This window comes from Semicossyphus pulcher, unplaced genomic scaffold (genome assembly GCF_022749685.1).
Source record: "Semicossyphus pulcher isolate SPU_LCO1_2020_fin unplaced genomic scaffold, fSemPul1.0.p SCAF_23, whole genome shotgun sequence".
Taxonomy (NCBI): domain Eukaryota; kingdom Metazoa; phylum Chordata; class Actinopteri; order Labriformes; family Labridae; genus Semicossyphus; species Semicossyphus pulcher.
In genome coordinates, this window is record NW_027211697.1 from 389,260 (window position 1) to 410,273 (window position 21,014).

Sequence of the window (21,014 nt, forward strand, 5' to 3'; positions counted from 1 at the left end):
ATTTTGTCACCTTCTTAATTGCCTCTTACAAACTGTTCTCATACACTCCAAATATAACTCTACAGTGTGATTAAATCTAACAGGCCTGCTTTGCATTGTAATGGGGGTATTTTGATCAATTCTGACATGAATAAATATATTTTAAATCCCTTAAACGCAGTTCAAAAGACTTTTGGTTTTGTAGTTTTAATGCTCGAGCTGCAAAAATGTAAATTAGAGAATAAAAAATGATGCTTCACAAATTATTATGACTATGTTTATGTTCACTCTATGTCATTCTTTTCTGTTATACACTTATAAGGCTCTTGATATGTAGTGGTCCGCCTATATCTGCATTCAAATGCATATACTAATGCAGCCATGCCCTTTTCAGGGGACATAATGAAGGGCATGCTGAGTGTCTAATGTTTGTCAGAGATTTCCTGCCATGGACACTGGCTAACCATCAGAAAGCAAACATTAACTGACAAAGTCTGTGTAGTGCAAATTTATTTTTGCAAATGCATGTTTGGTGCCATCTGGTGACTTCAAGCGTCAGAGTTGAAGGATTTAAATCAAGTTCCAGGCGCCTGATGTATGGAAGAGAACAGCTGCCATAACATGAATTGGGTGGTGCAGTCACGCACACATCTCAAAACACACCAAGTTTGCAAAACATACTTAATTGTGAAGAGCCTCAGGCCTATTATATTATAAATACATATAACACTGCAGTGTGGCATGCTGTTACATAATACAATGTTTCTGTAAGTTGCTCCTACATGGGACAAAGAGTGTCTCCTCATACTCCAGGGGGAGCAGAGTTGACAGAAAAGAATTTGTCTTATAATAGTCAGACAGTGTTGAAATGTATGACTGAGGTAGGGAGGTTCCCACAGGAGTCTGTCACTCGCTATCACCTGTAACAACAACATGCAATCAGTTGAGCAATGCCGGGAGGTTGTAGTTTCATTCTAAGCAAGTCAACACATGAAATGTTCCTTTAGGGACTTTATGAAGAACATTTACAGAACCGAGCACAAGAGCACAAGAGCAAAGTAGATAATTTGATAAAATTCACAACAAAGTGTTTCATAAAGTTACACCAGTGAAGAAAAAATAGTCCCTAACACTTCAACACACAGAGGTGATATCAGCCTTCTGTGTCTTATGTGAATTAAATAAGCTGAAACAGAGATGTTGCCTAATTAATAAAACATTATCAATGAATCACACATAAAGTCCTTTTCATTATGGATCCTTTTCTGTTTTGATCATGAGAAGTTTGCCAAAGTGCTACTTTTCGAGGTAGGATTTTCCATGAGGGGTGTTGTATTCTCAGTTCCCGGCGGACACGCCCGTGCTTGTGTTGGAACAAGGACTGCAGAGGTGGAATCACACAAAGGAGACTCTCTTCACCTCCCTGCACAAGCTGAGAAAGCGGAACCTGCCGTGTGGCACAACTCGCGTGTTAAACTCCAAAAGGTGAGTATGATAACTCAAACACATGACAAGATCATTACTGAGCTGTGATCTTATGTGTTATAACAATTCTATATTTACTGCATCGTACCTGCTGAATGACTCTACTGATCCGTCTTGTTCCTCTTGCAGACAAGATGCCGGAAAATGCAGAGGCTGTGTCAGCCACTCTCTCCACCAACAGAAACTGCACTGTTGAAATATCCAATGTCAGCAATAGCTACTGCCTCACCAACCCCAAGTAAGTCTGTCAATGTGTTTACCTGTTTAATACACGTGAAAGTGATCAAATTACCATAAAATATGAGATAAACCGACTGGGATTAAGACTGATCATGTTTACAGGAAAAAGGTACAAATGAATGAAGTCAAACAGATAATGTGATGGACAGATCAATAAATCATCCAGAAAACGTAGATTCAACTATTTTTTACTTTGGAATAAAATTTGCCTCTAAATTGGAGATTGGTTCAGGTTATCTAAGTCTTTTAGTTACCTGCATCACCATTGTTTACAGATAAGTATCATGGCCTGGGTGTGTACTCAAGTTTGATTGGTTCCAGGGAGTCGTATCCATTTTCAAAAGGTTTAATGCTTTGAAGTGCTTTGAGATTGCAATGCCTGATTACAGCTTCAAATAAGCATCTTGATACCATTAGCATGCATTCCCCTCAGAACAATGTAGTTTACACAACTTAAAAAGCAACGATTTCCACTACAATTTCTTAACAATGCAACAGGTTTAATTTCTTATTTCTAAAGAGTAAAAACTATAAAACAAAACAACAATATAAATAACAATGACCCATCTATTGGAAATCCCCCCATGCTGCCACATTTATCTGGTGCTGGCAGGACAGACCATATCTTGGATGGGTGGTTTTCATGTGTGACATCACTTGCAGAGAACATCCACCACCTATCCATCATGCAGTGACACACACTGCCTCATTGCACATCCTATGCAGGTACACTGTTGCTTAGAAGTCCGCGGCAGTACTTGTACAGTCACACTCCATCCATCAGCATAAGGTATCTCAGGCTCCCTGGAAAGCTAAGCACTCAAAAAGAACTCTGACAATTTCCACTAAACTTACAAAACTCTTCTTTTATCAAAAGTCTGACATCAAAGTTATCGTCTGATTGGTTGTGATGGAAAGGATTTGTCTCCTTCTCTCTTGTGTAGGGTGTACATGGAAAGTGGCTTCAGTCATCACCCTCCCCAGCCGACCATCCAGATCACCAAGACTGAAGTGTGCTCCTTCATAAAGGACGACAACACAGCCACGGGCGCCGTCGGCCTGCTGACCTACGACCTCTTCCACATGCAGAGCCGGGTTTGCTCCGAGCGCATGGCCATCATGTTCTCCGTCCCCTTTGACCACAACCTGTACAAGAACCGGCTGGCCGTGGGCATGGTCGAGACTTCCCGTGCGTGTGACAAAACTCTGTATGACCAGATGTATGATGGGAAAGATCTCAGTAAATGTACGCGCTCCGAGACGCAGGGCAGCGGGCTGCTTTATAAAGCTACATATGTGGATATCAGAGCTACGATGTCCACTGTTGGGAAAGCCATCGTTAAAGTGGAGCTGTACGATAAAATGGGTCGCTAGTGTAAAAGAGTTGTTTTGTACTTCTGTGTACTTTGCTACCTAACAGAAGAAATAAAAGTCACTTCTGTACTGTTGCATGATTCATTCAGACACACTGAGAGCAGAGGAAGACTGATTTTGCTGTCATCTGTATTTTGTGGCGCTGAAAGATATCAATATCTGACAGCCAGCTCATTGATTCTCCATTAGCTTATTTCTCAGGCTTATGTGTATTCTTCACCCCTTTCTTCTTTATTATGGTAATAAAACATGCAGACCCGATGCTTGTTGCTTTGTGTGGATTTTGTTCCGTTTTTTTCACCCAGTGTGCTTTCATTATTACTGATGAACAGTAATCATTTTTTAATCTCTTAGCTGGATCCATCCAATTCTAATGAGCAGCAACAGATGGAATATCTGCATAGATGTTTTTTTAATCACCATGATAACAATATTGTTCTTCGCTGGCTGTGGGACTCTCCATCTTGCTCTGAAGTGTGTGTGGGATTTGGATTGCCTGATATTCAACAAAATAAGGCAGACGACTCCCTCTGTCAATAAATGCTGAAATGGCTCGAGGATGCTTGTGTTTCAATGTGCGCACCAGTTAGAGCCTCCACGGTCCAGCCATCCTTGCATCAACTAATCAGGCAATAAGTCACATCCCAAGTTTAGGATTTTTTTTTCATAGATCAGAATAAGTAAAGTCTCTCCAGAGGTGTCTGTCTTAACTTGTCACATTTTCTTGTTTTCTGTTGCACAACACCACAAGAATGAGATGAGATTCCAGGCCGCCTCAGACAGTCGGCTCAATGTGTGCACACAATCCTGTAATCCCGTAGGAGTGTGCTGATTGAAAGATTCCGTCTTACCCAACACGTCGGCATCGGATGGGAAACTGCTGGGACTTTTCCACAGAGTAGGTGTGGCAGTTTTTTCCTACAGGAGAAAACACTGTAATGTTTGCGCTCCTCGTCTTTTTGTGTTGGTGATAAAAGTGTGCTAAGACAGGGTGTGTGCTCTGGGGTCGTGTTGCAAAGTGGGAGGTTTTCCTGGCGTGCGTTCACAAACATCACAGGGCACCTCCCTCTCAGGTAACTTTTGCCACTTTGGGACTCGGGAGCACCGACAGAGTTTCTCAGCAGGTAAGTCAATTGGAAAATTTGGTTAAAAGGACTTTAATGGTATAATCTAAGAAGAGCCAGTTCAGGGAACGACTCATTAGCTCATAACTCTAAGATAAAAGCAATTTGTAGAGGCACGCAGAAGCCTGACGGGGCATTTGTTTGATTTGTATCTTATATCTGTTGATAAAGGGGTAATCATTTCTCCAGTGTTCTCACTCTAACTTCATTATTGCATGCTACTTAGTGCTGTAATTGAAGAGGTGCACTCTCTAATGAGGCAAAGACAGTCTGCAGCTATTCTCCCATTGTTCACAACGGTTCTGAAATCTCATTAGCCTCTGAAATGCATCATTCATACCCGGTTCCAGTCTGCGTTTGAAGGTCAATGTAAAGCAGTAGAGTGTGTCATGGGAGCAGAGTTCAGGAGGATATTTATGCTGTAATATGTGTGATTCCCAGTGTGTTTAGGCGTGGAGGGAAGCTGTGCTGTTGTTTCGTTCGGGCTGCCTAACATCGAGATAACCTTTGTTTTCCAAGCGGATCTCACAGACATTCCAACATGACGGAGTCAGCTGAAGCGGTAGCAGCCGATGTGGAGAGCAAGAGAAGCGTTACCATTGAAATCTCAAATGTCACTAACAACTACTGCCTCATGAACCCCAGGTAAGCATTGACTGCGCAGGAGACGTATATAAGGCCTGTTTGAAATCTAGAATATACAGTAGATCAAATAATATGTGTAATGCATGTGTCTATTGTTCTACTGGTTAGGGTGTACCTTGACAATGGGGAGACATACAACCCACCTCAACCGACAGTGCGCCCTCTAAAGATAGAAGTGTGCACCTTCACCAAGTCCGGAGGCAAAGCGACCGGGAGCGTTGGTGTGCTGACCTACGACCTTTTCGAGAGGTCGCAGAATGACTACATCGAGACTCTGGCCATCATGTTCTCCGTGCCCTGGGACTACCACCTGTACAAGAATTGGTTTGCAGTGGGCATCTATAAAAAGGGTCGTGAATGTAATGAGGCTTTGTTCAAAGAAATGTACTACGAGAAGAAGCAAAAGGAACATGGGTTTGTCAGGGAGGAAGCCACGGGGTCGGGAATCAATTATGTGGGTAGCTACCTGGATATCAAGGCCACCATGGGGCCACTGGCTAAAGCCGTCATGAAGGTGGAGGTGTGGGATAAGCTTTTCACACCTGCGGGCCAGCAGGCGTACTAAAGACCCCCTCCTACTCCAGTCGTCAGCCCCAGCAGCAGATTCATCCTTCCATCTCCAGCTTCTCCCTGACAGATTCATTCTAACGCAGCCAACACGCATGGTTTAACAGACGTATTGTTGCTGACACGTGTCTGCATACCTGAGTATTACCCCGCAGTAAATCTGCTTAAGATCAGAGTTTAGTTTGTGTATGAATCCAGGCAGCAGTAACCCCCCTTTTTATACGGCGCCTCTGTCGGTTTCAATAGCATCCTGTTTTAAAAATGGCATCTTTAGAAATGAAAATCAAAGGATGACTCACAGGAGGATGCGGGCACATAGATTAATAAAACACACTGAGAGCTTGTCTGTATTTACCTTGACACTGTAGTCTGAGGAATAAAATAAACCCTTTTTGCTGAAGCTATTTGTGTGTGCGTGTGTCTTTTGATTGAGTTTGGAAAGGAGCAAAAGTGCCTAAAAAGAGACTTTGAAGTAACATTTAGATGTGAGCAGAATCTATGGAGGCAGCTGGTTCCCACAGGGGCCGTAAGAGCAGCGGGGACACACCCTTTCTCATGTGAGCCAGCATCAGAGAGCATCTGCCACTGCTTATACTGTATTCACAGTACAACAAAGATCATGTGAACATATAACACTCTAAACACATTTTCTAGACGTTGGTTTAACATGCATCATATTTAAATTGTTTCATCATTCAAAACGTTTTTAAAAGAGTTTGCATTTTATTTAAAAAGAACTTTATAGATGTTTTTTTCCAGAACATTCATCCATTATCGATACCGCGGTTTAGGGTCATGGGATGGCTAGAGCCGATCTCAGCTGTCATTGGGCGAGAGGCGGGGTACACCCTGGACTGATCGCCAGTCAACCACAGGGCTGACACACAAAGACAGACAACCTTTCACGCTCACACCTACAGGCCATTTCAGAGTCACCAATTAACCTAACCAGCATGTCTTTGGACTGTGGGAGGAAGCCGGACTACCCGGAGGGAACCCACTCATGCACGGGGAGAACATGCAAACTCCACACAAAAAGGCCCACTTCATCCGAACCGGGATTCAAACCAGGAACCTTCTAGCTGTGCGGCAACAGCGCTAAGCACTGCACCACGTGCAGCCCCTTTTTCAGAACATATGCAATTTTTTTCTCTATATATGTTGGAGATTTCTATAAAGATATGACAAAATAACCTTCAGCTAAATTAGAAAAACACTGCAGAAAATCAGCTAAAGTACACAGCAGAAGTAGTGCTGTAAAATTAATCTAAATAGTGTCTCCAATGGCACCAAGATGAAAATAAATTCTTCATTTCTTAACTTAATAAAACTCTGTGTCCTTTAAAATCTGTTAATAAGACTCTTAGGAAAACACTATTTGAACCCTTTGAGTTTAAGTGCCTGTTTTGCCACTAAAGGGTCGTTAAACTTCTTCACTTATGCAGTTATAGTTTCAGCAAAGCATTCACTGATATATTTTAAATGAACCAGCAAACGTATAAAGAAAAGGGTTATGAGCATTTGCTTTATTTTGATCTTCATAGGGACTCTGTGTTAGTGCCGAATGAGGCAGGCATACACATAGATGAAGACATTATTATTACCACTGCTCAGCAACTCATTGCCCTCACTAAAAGCTCCATTATTCTTTAATTGTGCAGAAATGACACTCTTGATTTGTTATCTCCACATCACACAACTTGTTTTGCAGTAATGGCACCGCCGATTTTGATTTGCTTCTGTCATTAACCTTTGGAAAATATGGGGCTCTAAGGCAGGAGGCAGTATATCAGCTCTTCATTTACACCACAGTCGGAGTTATCAGGTTCCACAGATTCTATTTACAATCTCAACGCTGCATCCCTGATTCTCTTTCCCCCTCAGACTCACAATGCTTCTGCTGCATTAACTGTTCCTGCCACAAAGAGGCCCAGATCAAAGGTTTTTCCTCACTGTTGCTGTTGCATTTGCATGAAGGCAGAGATATTATAGAGGCATAAAGTCGGCTTGTTTAGGCTCAGTCCTTGCAGCATTGTTCGAGCGGTGTATTGAAGAAATGACACACGGTCCTTATAAACAGATGGAGACTCTAAGCAGCAACTTTTGTTTGTCACAGCTTTAAAATTCTCACATTTTCCTGCTCAATCTCTCCTCTGTGTTTACTACACCTGCACATAAGTCTTCTCTCTTGTTCTGAATTATGTTGTTTACCCTGCGAGTGAGCTCCTTTGTGTTTGTGTCTGCGTCTGTACGTACAGTAAATCTGAGTTTACAGATGCGCCCCTGCATTCAGGCGAATATACTCTTTCGTGCATTCAGCAAGTCTGAAAAACATCTCCTGAGAACAGAGCAGGATTAGACTCCTTAAACTGGAAACAAAAGATTTGTCATGAATATTTTTTTACCTGTGTAGATAAAGTTACGCTCAGCTTCTGTGGATTGAAACTGATGCTTTTAACCGCTAAACGGGGCTGAATCGAGCACTTTGTCATGTAAAAGCTTCTGTCAAAATCCTCCCAGGAGTTTAAGAGGGAAAGGATGAGCGCAGGTGTGTTTTCACGAGGCAGAAATCAGCTGATCACATCTGAAAGCACAGTAAGGCTCCAGTTTAACCCTCTGCAAGAAGATGAGAGGAGGGCGGAAGAGAAAAACTTGAAAACCTGGAACCAGATTTTACCATTTCAAAGATCCCCACAGCTTTTTTTCACACATTATTATCTTCATGATGAATTCACTTAATTAAAGCGATACTGTATTTCTCATGCTATAATTACAAAAGGTGTGAAGAGTGAAGTAAACACAGCAGCATGCATCTCCTGCCTCTGCATGGAAAAACAACACAAAAATCATTGATACATTTTAATTTTCCTACCAAAGCCGGGCTGCTCAACAGAAAGCCCAGCGTGCTTAAACCGGGAGGGTCGGATCATATCTGAATTAAATGTTCAGCTTTGATGTTTGTTTGAGTTTCACTTGTTCTATTTGCCTTCAGCACAGGAGAAGTGCTCTGCATGTTGACTCAGACTGGGAGTGTCCAAACAGAAGCATCAAATGATCTTTTTGCAATAATTTGAGGTTTGGGTGTGAACTGCACGCCTTTTCACAGCCTAAACTCCTGCACGCACATGACTGTACAATCAGCATTATAATATAAAGTCTCTCTTAAAGTGAATAAAAGTATACTGCAAGCCGTCAACTAAATAATATGTTCTCAAACACTGCCATCTAGAGGCCAAGTCTGGTTCAGTTACACAAGTGACGCCTACATGCTTAAGCTCTGAGGAAAGGGACTTCTTAAAGCAATTTTAAACACACTGTTACTATGTGGATCATTTTGTGTCTTCTCCATCTATTCCTGCCTTCTTGACATCCAGCAGGGCGTGCTGCTCTTGAACAGCTCACTCTCTGTCTGCCCTGATGTGTGTCAGGTTCTGTCATCACAGCTCAATTACACTCCTCACTTAGTCAGGCCCCCGTCCACAAAGTCTACAAGGGTAAAACAATAAAGTCAAACATTTTTAAGCTAGATTTGCATTTTTCTGCATGTTTGTTTTCAAAATTTCCGTGGGTCATATTTGACAGACTGTTCATTATCATTTTGGATGAGATTTAAAGGTCAAAGGTCGTGTTATTCCTGGCAGGCTGTGGAAATAGTCTCATCGTATTAGTTTGTTGTTTAACAGCTTCTCATTATGCAGGATGGCACAGATGTGAATCATGTAATAATACTTAAGGGGAGACACTGAGGATGTTCTCTAACATTAACACAACAATCTGGCCGGCATGATTCTTTGTTTTGTAATTCTTCTAAGGTGAATCGTTATATGTTATAATAGACATTGTAATTAACCTTATTTAGTTCCATCAAAAATATCAAAAATAGTTGGCATATACGGTATGCTTTCATTTTATATACACTATATGAGACTGGAGTTAAGCCGTACAGAGGTTTCACAACACTGTAATTAGGGCACGCACACGGTTAAGTCGCCTAAACTACATTATATAAGCTGACAGTAAAAAATCATCCAGTTTGTTGTCGCTGATCATAAGAGACAAAAAAGAGTTATTGCAGTTAAGGAGTGAACTACTCCCTAGAGACTAAACAAAATGCAATGTGTGTACAAACCCAGCTTCAAATTCAGTCTTTCTTTCCTTTTTAAACAAATGACTACACAGATGGACGACGCGTCTCCATCTGCTCCCATTGTACGAAAGTGATGGCAAAACAGCCCCCGTGATAGGTGCTGCCATCTTGCGATGGTGACATAATTTGGAGCCAGAGACTGCACAGTAGAGATCGACGAGTGGAGCTGCTGTAGCACACACACACTTAACTTACTGAAAAATGGATCCCGCACGCTGGCGTGTGTAACAGCAGAACAGCTTCTTCGTGTGGGTCTGAGGTTAACGTTTACAGATCTGGAAACGTCAATGACTGTAGTGATTGTTTTACGTCTCCTCTCGCCGTTCCTCCTCTACTCTGCTAATCCAGAGAAGATTGGCTGCAGGAGCCGGATTTGTCAACAGAGCTGTCAATCATCCTTTTTACAGCATCAAATAATTAATTAAAAATAAACTTTTCAGAAAAATAACCACCTGGACATACATCAGTATGATAAGAACTAACTATCATGACAGAAACCATGTTTGAGAAAAATGTATTTAGCGTGTATTTTGATTTTATAGTTTGACTCACGTCCCATCTGTTAACATGAAGGAGGCGGGCTTTAAGACCTATACTGCAGCCAGTCAGCAGGGGGCGACAGAGATGTTTTGGCTTCACTTTTCAGGAGCTGTCATGTCGTCCATCTTTTTTACACAGTCTATGGTTTAAAACAACAGACCCATTTCTACTGCTGGTTAATTCGTCACTTGTCACCTATTCCTGATACGGTGAAATATGCAGATAAACTACTCATAAACTGATTTCTCTCTAGCATTGCTTTAATTCCAAATGTATATGTTTATACATGATTATGCTCATTACACACTATTTTTCTCTCTGTTGTCACAAATGGCAGCTGTTAGTTAAATCCCAGAGCTGCTTTCACTTCTAGTTGGCTGCATCGTTTAGATTTCCTGATTCAGATTATTCCAGCGCTGGAGGATGAATCTCTGAGGATCTCCATCAAACCATTGACGCTGACCTCCACAGGTTGCTGCAGGCCCTGCTCCTTTAAAATCCTCTTCCAAGAACTGGAAGAACATTTCCGCCTCTTGTCGCTCAAATGTTGAGCTGGCAGTGAAACATACTTTTTCACACTGTGTATTTCCTTGTGTTGTTCTGACTGATCGAGCAGCAGTTTTGATGTCCAACCTACTTGACTCTGAGTGATCTGCTGCCAGCTCGGTGCCATCCAGCTGAAGGGTCAGCTCTGACACAGCAGTGCCAGCTGCACAATAAAGTAATTACACACGTCGCACTGAATGAGTCGCATCAACGGATGCAATCTTTTAATTTTCATCATGTCTGGCAGAACTCCAGTCTGACAGCGCTCCAATAAACTAGTCAGAAAGAAAAACATGTTGATATCAATAAAGACATCTATCAATCCCATGACATATCAATAACTCATCAATAACTTGGCATCAGCTGCAGTGATGCTGCTGGATGCTGCTTCATATGAAGCAGTGAAGCTGTCACAGGAACCTGCCAAAGAAACCAGCAGCTGATTCACCCGCTGTCCTTCCAACCACTCTGCCAGATCTCTGAGACATGACAGCCATCGGCTCCCACGGTGAGGAGACCCAAAGGCCCCAAGCAGAGGCTGCAGAGCCAAAACCCAGCACCCTGCAACCCGGAGACGCAGCTGCAGCTCGGGAGTGTCATCACAACTTCAGGGAGGGGAGATGTGGAAGGCGATGTTCGTCTGGGCCAAGTAAACTAAGATTCTCCACCAAAATAGTCAGGAGCAACTTACTGTCTTGGCCGTACATTGCTTAAATCATTCATCCTCTCTCCCTGCCTGGCCTTATCTCTGCTGATTAAATGTTTTTTGAGTGGCGTCAGGAGCACAACATCTAATACTTCCCTTATCTATCTCTTGGTTATGACACCATCAAACTCTGAAGTAACAACAAAAAGGTTTAATTTGCCCATTTGTATGCATAATTAAACATTTACTGTAACTGAGGATGAACAATAACATTAACCGATTGGTGCCCAAAAAGAATCACCCTTTTTTCCCCCTGATTTCCTTAATTTGTCAGACAAAACTTTACACGTTGCGTCACATAATATATCTGCAGGAGCAGACATGGCCCCTCCACACTCCCTTTAAGAGAACAATCCCAGCCCCACAGCATCCAGTCATCCCACTTCAGTGTCAGCACAGATCACTGAAACTGAGGCCTCTGGGATTGTGTTCGGATCACCTGATTTATATACAAGTTCAAAGAACTCAACATGTTATGTAATGGTGTTGTGGCAGCGCTGAGGGGCTGGAGCGTAACCTCCTGGCCTTGTGTAGGGCTCACTGCTTTTGAGGATTCCTGGTGATACTTCACGTTATTGTTTGAAAGAGACGCCAGGACTGATCCAAGAGCGCCAGTATTGTGTTGTAAGCTTGCCAATGCTTACAAAAAGATATGAGGTTTTTAGATACTGTTTGATGTGAGAGAGAAAAAGAAGATGAAGGCCTAACTCGGTCAGGAGAAATTCAATAGAAAGATCTTCTAATAACTCCTGAGTTTAGACGAGAATAATCACATGTTTACGTTTTATACCTAGTCTGTACATCCACTGGTTCATACAGGAAAAGCTTTAGGTCCATTTGGCTTCAATGGTTCCAATGGTGTGTAGTTGTCTCGATTAGGTCTGAGGGGGTCCCACAGTGTCAGATCATAAAAACAACTAGTCTATTTCAAAGATGGACATTATTGGCATTAAGAGTGTAAAGAGTAACTTGGAGGTTACATTTTTTATTACATTAATACTCAGTCTTGTCTGAACATGGCTGTGGAAAAGGTTAATCCTTGATTTCATATCATTAATGAGACATAAGGGCGCAAATTTAGAGGGAAAAGTGTCTGTTTCCAGTAACGCTGCTAAAAAAAGCTTTTTTTTTAAACATCGCGTCATATTATGTAACAAGAGGGACTTGCGGTGTCCAACCTTGCCTTATCTCAACGTGCAGAAGTAGGTGGTAGTGAGTCTGAGCGGATGTATCGTATTGTGTAGATATTATTTTGGTAGTCCAGCACTGCATTTCACCAGTTCTTATGATGGTTTGTGCCAGGGCACAAATTCTAGCTTGGCAGGACATCAAGACCACCGTTTTCCTGACAGGAAGAGTAAGCTAGCTTTCTGTGCCTGGGTGCGTTTTGTGCAGGTGGTGAGACGAGACACACAAGCACCTATCAAACAAAGGAAAGGAACAGGACAAAGGAAACTGTCACCGCTCTCTTTCCCTCTCTGTATCTCTCTCTCACACACCGCTGTGGCACCGTAAAACGTAGTACGAATTTACCATTATAGAATACGAAATACAACTGATACAAGCTGACACTCAGCTATTAACTGTAATGGGTAAGTATTAATGCTCCCACGTGCTACATCTTTGGTATGTGATAAACTTTACAGTGTTGTGATGTGAGCACAGTGTTCGATTTCGCTAGCTAACGCCGCTCACTCATCACAACACCTGCCCAGTTGTCACTGGTTCTCGTCATACTACAGCTCAATGTCTCTACTGTGGCCGTTATTTCTCCTCATCCCGGCCTGTTCCTGCTCTCTTTGACACTGAACAGGCTCATAATTATAAGCCTGTGGTCCGTCATATGCATATGAAGAAACAATTTCTTCATCTTCAATGACAAGACTGGCATTTAAATCCATATTTATTCATGTTAAACCCGTCATTAATCGGCGGGATGTTACGTCACATCGGGTTGTCTGTTTTGATGTGGAAATATAAGAAAAAAGCCACTGTAGTGTATTAATTCACATATTTCATTGAAAATATGACTACTATATCATTTTCCTACACATTGATTCTCTGGGGTCTCCAACCTGCAAGTTGTTTTTTAATGTTAAAATGATGTGAGAAACGTCGTAGGTAGATAGTTTGCGACTTTGTTCAGTAGTTCCACAGTCTTTCCTAACTGTCTAACCATGCCAAAAGTGAGGCTTCCTTTAGTCTACATATACAGATACACTGTTTGCCTAGAGATAAGCTGTGGGGGGTCAGCTGGAGGTTATGGTGATCCCAGTGCTGCTGAAGAGACGAATGTCCCAGAGTCATAAAGCAGTTTGCTGTATCACATGAAGCCACTAGAGGGCAAAGTTTCCTGACTAAAAGTCCACACACATGCATCTAACATTTTGTGAAATTATTGATGCAGTGTGACCAATAAAATATGATCAATTTCACAACCATATTGTGTGTAATGAAATCAGAAATGTTGTTCTCCGGTTTGCTTTAACAATAAGGAGTAACACAGAGTTGGATGAGATCAGAAGGGGGTGGGGACGAGGATGACCCGATATCTAGAGAGGAAGAAGGTCACCGAACACACTTTCCCACCCAGCCCTGCCAGACACACACACACACACATGCACGCACACAAACAGAGGCCCACCCTGCAGTGTTGCATTTGCCAGATGAGGGTGTGATACATGACTGCTGTCACTGCTTCCTTCACTACATATCAGCACTTGCGCAGCATAGCAACTGCAGCACAACACACTGTGCTTCTCATGCAGAGAAGATACAGTGAAACTCTACCTGCGGCGCAAAGCCGTGCCATCTGTACCGCCCTCAGGAGAACTGAGCGCTTAATGAAACACTGACAAAGGTTAAAGGTCACGTTGCCTCAATGATGCTGCAGCTTTATTAATGTATCTGTGTGAACACTTAACTGAGTCGACTTCTATCATGAAGGATCGGCTTAAAAAGGTCTAATTTGGATGGTTTATATTTACTCAGCAGTCTTGATGAGTAAAAACAATCAGCAGCCGACAATCTCACTGTAGCTTTAATTATATAAAACATAAAATAGATCATTAAAATACATACAGTTCATTGTGAGAGAGCAGGCAGAATGTGTCCCCTCAGACGGTACAGTAAGTCTTTAAGTCCTGATAATGGCAGCAATATAACAGCGTATATAAATACACATTTCGCTCTCTGAAAGCCTTTACAATGGCTTTATCGTCATTCCAAACTGAACCATCCACAACCACATTAGTCAGGCGATAGATAACATTTGTATCCTCTTGTCGTTGCTCAGTGTTTATCGCTACACAGACTATTTACAAGTCTTTTCGCCTGGGTGGAGATTTAAGATAAACTTTGCATCAATTAGCTTATCATGTGACCATGAGGGTTGTCACGGTCAGGGCAGAGGAATGTTTTTCTGGTCAAAAATAGACAATAGCAGGAAGAGATCTCCTTTTCTGTGCGTACCCACTCATTGTGTCCCATCTGTGACCTCTGACCCCGAACGCTACACGCGATATGACTCACATAACCAGATCCATGCATCAGACTGTACTAAGTTCCTGTCCCGCCCTTTACACATATACAGGATTCTTGACACATATCAGACATCCACACATACCTGTATGCAGACTGAAAACAGTTTAGGTTGCACATGTTGTCTGCATACATTTTGTACGTTGTCAAATTATTAGCTGAAAATAAAGTTAGGAAAAAGAAAATCACAAGAAGAGTTCAAAAGTTCAGTAATGAAAATTACCTTGTCTTTTATAGACACAACTGCGGCCCAACATAAAGAGGAGTGTCAACACAAATACACAAATACTTTTGCGAGCTCGAGAGCTTTTGTTATCATAACCCTGAACACTGGGTGCTGCATTAAAGGGGTCATATTTTAGATATGCAATCAACTTTCTATTATTCTAATGTGTTTTTGAATCACGTTGGTAAAGTTAGTTTCGCTTTAAAAATTGTATACATATTTTAATGTAATTATTTTTCAGAGCCTTTCCTTCCTGCTGGACGAACAAGCCGTTTTGCCATTCAAAGGTCAGACCTTAGCCATGATTGGCTGACAGTATTTGGAGTGACTGCGTAGCCCCTCCCCCACGTGTGCAATCCTACATGGGGGAGAGGCTGCACTACATTGTCAAGTTGCAGAAAACATGGCCGCTCTATGAGATTAGTTATTCGGCCTTATATGTACGAGCCAGAATCAGCAGGAGGTATCAGAATGGTAAGCTGAAATCTTGACAATGACTTGACTACAAGCTGGTGTAAGAAGGCAGCCTGAGGTGAATGACGGTGAAAGACGATTGGTCGATTTCAGCGAAAGCAAGGTTCTGCGTGGAAACCTGCAGCTGTTCTGAATGGCCAATTTCAGAGGTGACCTTTTTAAAAATGTCATTCTGGAAAAACACGGAATTATGCATTTTTCACTTTTTCACTGTGAACAATAAACACCCAAATATGTGAAACATGCAAAAATATGAGCATATCCATCAGAAGATATGGCCCCCTTTAAATCACACCCTGTTTATGATTAGTGTGCAAATTAAATGTGACCAATATATAAATGTTCAGATGTCAAGTCAGGAAGTTAAAAACTTTTGTCACAGTATGGTACAGGAATTAATAAGAGCATAGATTTCCCTGTTAACTTCAGGAGCATAATTTACTGTCAATCAGTGCCATCCTCTCTGTTGGCGTCCTTTGTGGCTGACTGTCTTTAGTTGTGAAGCGCAGGTAAACTTGTCAGAAACATTCTGTCCTCTGCGAGGTCACTGGTGAAGCGCATCAGTGGTGTATGAATGAAAGCTGCAGTCCTCGTGATAAAAATGGCACTCTTTGGGAACATGAGACGAGCAGAGATTTTCAGGAACTTCCGTCTCCGTTCTTAGTCTTGAGTACGACAAGGCTAACCATGACAGGTATGAGGCAGATGGGAACTATCACCAGGGTAAAGACGATGACTGGCGGTGGGTCGCTAAGCTCCTCTGTGGGACAGTCCTTAAAAAACTTGGAGTGAATATTCACAAAGGTCTGCTCCACCAGAGGGTTGGGCCATGGGACTAGGACACAGTCAGATATCTCCTCAGTGCACAGGCTCAGGTTACTATACAAGCTGCAGTGGAGGCAAGCACAGAGAGTGATTATTCAGACATTTGAAAAATTATTATACAACATTTTCACTGCAAAGTTAAACACACACGACTTACCCCCTCACATTCCCCCAAATGCACCAGTCAGTGTTGTTTAGTGATATCATTGCTTCGTCAAAATTGGAAACACACAGATGTTGAAAGAGAACGGAAAGGCACTGCATCGTTGGTCCTTTATAGAGATCATTGCAGATGCTGCAAATTCCCTTACAATTGTGAGAGGTATTCCCACAAGCTGCATGAATTACAAAGTGTGAAAAAAGAGAGTGACAAAGAGTCAAATGGAGAGAGACATATAGCAGATTAGACAAAGACAGATGTGTCAAATATGTCCAAAAAACCATCTAACAGAAAGATATCAAGTAGTATTTCTCTGTATGTTTGTAAAGTTATGTCACCTACCAAATGACAGAGAAGACTCTCCATAAGTGGCATCTAAAATAGAGAAAAAGACAGTTTTAAGATTAAAAACCTTTACATCACGTGCTAAGTAAGACTAATTCTGCTAACATAAACCCTCATCTAAACATGTATCCTACCAGAACACATTGTAAAGACAAGCTTGTCTATTGCTGAGTAAAAGTTCCTGCACATGTCTGGTAGTGAGACAGGCATTTGCAGCTGTGGAAGAGAGACCACACACTCACCGGAGAGAAAGGAGAGGAATACCCCAATGAAACCAAGTGCTCCCTTCATGTCAGAAAAAATGAATAAAGGTGCGCTGTTTTTCCCGACTGGTCACCATGTATAATAAAGCTAAACTTCTTAGACTGTGTACAGCGAGGCATAACAGGAAACCCGGCAGGATGGAAGAGACGCAGTGTAACCTTCGGTTACCAGATGTCCAAACAGTGTTACCCGCCGTTAGCAGATGTTCTCCGAAGATCTGTCTGACGGCCCTGCGCCTTGGCAGCAGCTCTTCCTCTTTCCAACACACGTTTCTTTTGGATTTTCTTCCTTTTTTAAAGGGGTGGAGGCAACAGAGATTGTCCTCTCCATTCTCCCAAATAAAAGGGAGCACACCCAAGCTGGGCTGGACTCACATCTGAAAACCCTTTACTCTTTAACTCTTGTTCTGCTTTTTAGTCTCAGTTTCTCACAGTGGAAGGCCTGGCCAGCTCACAGCATGTGATTTATTTGCCTTTTGGGCTGCTCTGCCAAATAGGAAACATAAGTAAACATTTAGGGCTTAGCGTTTCGGGGTGGATGTAATCATGACTCTGCAGGGTGTGCTGTGCAGACAGCCATGATTTCATATTTAGGTTAATTTGACCAAAGCTGGAAGAAATGATTAGTCAGAGCTGACCAGCTGTAAAAAGCCAACTGTCTTTACACACGTAAAAAGAATGCTCTGATATTTCCACCACAGGCGTGGGAAACTTTGTTTTTTATGACATAAGGAGCTCATGTGTGCACTACATCTGCAAGGTACTTTCTCACTGTCACCACTTTAAAGGGCTGAGCGAGAGAAGTGGTTTCACTGATTGACTGAAAAATGAAATGTATGCTTCATGTTTTCTCACGACCAGCTCGTTAATTTATGTCACTGAATCCACATGTTGGGCCTCTCACAACATCTGTTTGCCGAGCAGCATTTTGATTTAGTAATGACATCAGGAAATGTGTCTTTTCAGAAAAGGAGGAGCTCAGAGTTGGGGGGAGTTGGCAGGGGGAGGAGGGGGGACAGTCAGGGGAGAGAAAAAAAAAAGGAAGGCACAGGATGAGGAACAGTGAAAGGGGCGCTGCTCCAGAGCTCCAGTTGTTTCACAACTCGGAGTTCATGCGTTGATCACAGACGTTGCATGGGGTGAATGACGAACAAATTCAGGAAGTGGAGCCAGGTGGGGGCTGCTCATAATAAGGTTTAAGTTAACCTTTAACTCCAAACCATTATGGGCCTCGTGTCTACTGCTGTTGACCCCTCGCTGGTAGAGACCTCCCCAGGAGTTTGTCTTGGATTCTCATGATAATACACACAAGGAGATTTTGGCAGAAAGCTGCCTCTCTGAGCTCTGCTTTCTGTGTTTGTCAGCTCCGCTCCAGCAAATGAGTTTAAGGAACTGATCCAAAACAATCCCCCAGCGGACATAAACATATAATCACCATTTGTAACAGTAAAATACATAAAAAAGGACAAGGATTCACATGTTTCTTATTCAAGTTAGGTTGAATTAAAACCTGACCATACAGATTTAATATAAGGTGATATTGCATGTGATAGAAAAAGGTTGTAAACTTACTGGCTGCCATCATATCTGTTGGGTGATACCCTGCAGAGAGAGGAGGCCCGGTTAGTGACAGGACGTGTGCTCATGCATGAGATATTTTTTAATATTGTATATATACACACACACACACATACCTACTGTTGTGGCCGGTAGCACCTCTAACTTTTCATCAACCAGACAAACCACGGTTGTGCATCCTGTCTCGGGAGAAATAAAACAACAGGAGAGCTGAATATTGGTATAAAGATGTAATTGTTAAACTGGGTGATGATAGATGATCCTGTATGTAAAGCGGGTCAGAGCTTGTGAATGTAGAGGAGGGAGAGGAAGTTGCAAGGCACAGGCTGTAGGGAGTGAACAGGTCAATGCATCCTCCCTTTGTTTGCCTGCCTTAAAGGACTCTTAAACTGGTTGACTCATGGACGTTCAACCTAAAATATATTCCTCTCCCACAAGAATAAAAGATCTTATTTCATTCAGAGGGGAACAAATAACGAAAGCAGAAAACAAAGACACACAATTCTTCTTTAAAAACAAACACATTGTGCTGAATAAAATCACTCTCTGACCCTCAAACCAAACAGTTTAATCATGAGACTCGCTAAGCTCCTTTCTAAAAGCCACTCAATCACTGAAAGCCCCTAAGCATTCCTCTTATGAGGTGAGATGGAGGGCAAGTAAAGAAGTTATATCATAAGAGTGAAGAAATGGACAGTGTAAATCTTCTACTCACCCCAGATGAGAAGAGTCACAAAACACCCAGAGAACACAAGTGAGAAAGTAGCTGCTGTCATTTTGCCTGACAATGCTCTGTCCGTCTTCTCTGCTGGGTAGGGATTACATATCTCAACCTTTCTGCAGGAAGGCTCTATAAAACAACAGGAAGCCCTCATTTCCTAGGATGGGCGGATTCACACAACTGGACAGAGAGCCTCTGATAAGGTCAGACTTACTGTGGTCCACCGGTGCACCACCATCTCTCTCTCTCTCTCTCTCTCTCTCTCTCTCTCTCTCTCTCTCTCTCTCTCTCTCTCTCTCTATCTGTTACTTTCTCTCATCCCACCCTGTTTTCAAACAGAGAGAGAGAAGCTGGGGTCAGCCCCACCCTCTCTTTTTCTCTCTCCCTGTCTCTCACCAACATTGACTTTGATTAACATCAGTATATAGATATTAATAATGGACTCACACAGCAAGTGCACTATGATCATGTGAGCCACCTTTGACTGGAAGCATTCAGGCTGCTATTTGAATATATGAACATGAAACTTTTTTGTGTATTAAAAAGTTTTCACAACTGGATAAGAAAGATGCATGGTTGTTTATCACGATCTTAGGCTTTTTACTTTTTTTATAAGTTTCATTTATTTATTTTCAAAAGAAGCAGTTATTGAAAGAAAACACTAAATGTTTTGCGTCACAGCGGCGTGTCGAAAGTTGTCCCATTTCGAAGGCTCCTTCAGATGACAATGTGTCCTCCTTTTCCAAACATATCGCGAGATTCAATGCGTGTGCCAATTAAACAGCCAAGGAAAAACTTTTAGGCTGACAATAATAATTGTAGCAGTTTGAAGTCAACAGCTCAATTATTAACGTTAGCAACTATAATAAAGATACTATGGGGAAGACTGACATTAACAGTTTTAGCAGTCTGAGTCGAAGAATGCAGCCCCCGAATTGAACCATAAATTTTGTTTGAGATTTCGCATCGCACTCCAACATCAGAGTCATGATGGTCCCTTTAAATGGCATTCTTTTTTTTTTTTTTTTTAAAGATTTTTTTTTTGGCCTTTTGGCTTTATTTACAGGACAGCTGAAGATAGACAGGAAATGTTGGGAGTAGAGAGTGGGGGATGACATGCACAAATGATCGGCAGACCGGGAGTCGAGCCTGCGATCAGTGCAACGAGGACTGTGGCCTCTGTATATGGGGCGCCTGCTCTACCGACTGAGCTAAACAGCGCCCCTTAAATGGCATTCTTAACAGACAAAAACCTGGTGTCTACATTCCCCACAATGCAACACTGATGGATCAGAGATTTTGTACACTAGTAGTAGCATGTAATGTAGCTTTAAGGTAAGCTTAGCAGTAGTTTTATCAAACTTCGAGTCCCCAGGCTATTAAACTTGTAGACTTTAGACTTTACCAACACCGACTCAAGTGACATCACTCAAGGCAACTTGCTCAGTACTGTCTGGACTCACAAAGAGCTTTACACAACTTTATTCACATATGCACTCCCCAAGACCTGTAGGCAGACATTAATGTCC

General features: G+C 42.1%; 3 protein-coding genes across 3 annotated transcripts; 2 read left to right on the plus strand and 1 right to left on the minus strand.

Moving 5' to 3' along the window:
- The first annotated feature begins 1,351 nt into the window (after positions 1–1,351).
- Positions 1,352–3,339, plus strand: LOC138603015 (uncharacterized). Its single transcript, XM_069674665.1, has 3 exons — positions 1,352–1,464; positions 1,594–1,702; positions 2,649–3,339. Exons 2-3 carry the CDS (start codon positions 1,599–1,601, stop codon positions 3,076–3,078), a joined length of 534 nt encoding a protein of 177 aa, XP_069530766.1. The 5' UTR covers positions 1,352–1,464; positions 1,594–1,598; the 3' UTR covers positions 3,079–3,339.
- A 730-nt stretch (positions 3,340–4,069) lies between these two features.
- Positions 4,070–5,814, plus strand: LOC138602979 (DELTA-stichotoxin-Hcr4a-like). Its single transcript, XM_069674621.1, has 3 exons — positions 4,070–4,202; positions 4,722–4,847; positions 4,956–5,814. Exons 2-3 carry the CDS (start codon positions 4,744–4,746, stop codon positions 5,410–5,412), a joined length of 561 nt encoding a protein of 186 aa, XP_069530722.1. The 5' UTR covers positions 4,070–4,202; positions 4,722–4,743; the 3' UTR covers positions 5,413–5,814.
- Positions 5,815–14,226: 8,412 nt separating this feature from the next.
- ramp2 (receptor (G protein-coupled) activity modifying protein 2) lies at positions 14,227–19,562 on the minus strand. Its single transcript, XM_069674384.1, has 6 exons — positions 19,480–19,562; positions 18,881–18,943; positions 18,759–18,788; positions 16,921–16,953; positions 16,576–16,753; positions 14,227–16,481 (listed from the first exon to the last, which is right to left on the minus strand). Exons 1-6 carry the CDS (start codon positions 19,538–19,540, stop codon positions 16,232–16,234), a joined length of 615 nt encoding a protein of 204 aa, XP_069530485.1. The 5' UTR covers positions 19,541–19,562; the 3' UTR covers positions 14,227–16,231.
- Positions 19,563–21,014: the final 1,452 nt, after the last annotated feature.

Bases quoted from the DNA above. Each gene is read 5' to 3' on its own strand.
- LOC138603015 (XM_069674665.1), top strand. From the start codon at position 1,599: ATGCCGGAAAATGCAGAGGCTGTGTCAGCCACTCTCTCCACCAACAGA. The intron at 1,703-2,648 runs GTAAGTCTGTCA...TCTCTTGTGTAG, and splicing joins TACTGCCTCACCAACCCCAA to GGTGTACATGGAAAGTGGCT.
- LOC138602979 (XM_069674621.1), top strand. From the start codon at position 4,744: ATGACGGAGTCAGCTGAAGCGGTAGCAGCCGATGTGGAGAGCAAGAGA. The intron at 4,848-4,955 runs GTAAGCATTGAC...TCTACTGGTTAG, and splicing joins TACTGCCTCATGAACCCCAG to GGTGTACCTTGACAATGGGG.
- ramp2 (XM_069674384.1), bottom strand. From the start codon at position 19,540: ATGACAGCAGCTACTTTCTCACTTGTGTTCTCTGGGTGTTTTGTGACT. The intron at 18,789-18,880 runs GTATGTGTGTGT...CTCTCTCTGCAG, and splicing joins GCTACCGGCCACAACAGTAG to GGTATCACCCAACAGATATG. The intron at 16,954-18,758 runs GTAAGTTTACAA...TCTCTATTTTAG, and splicing joins AACAGATATGATGGCAGCCA to ATGCCACTTATGGAGAGTCT.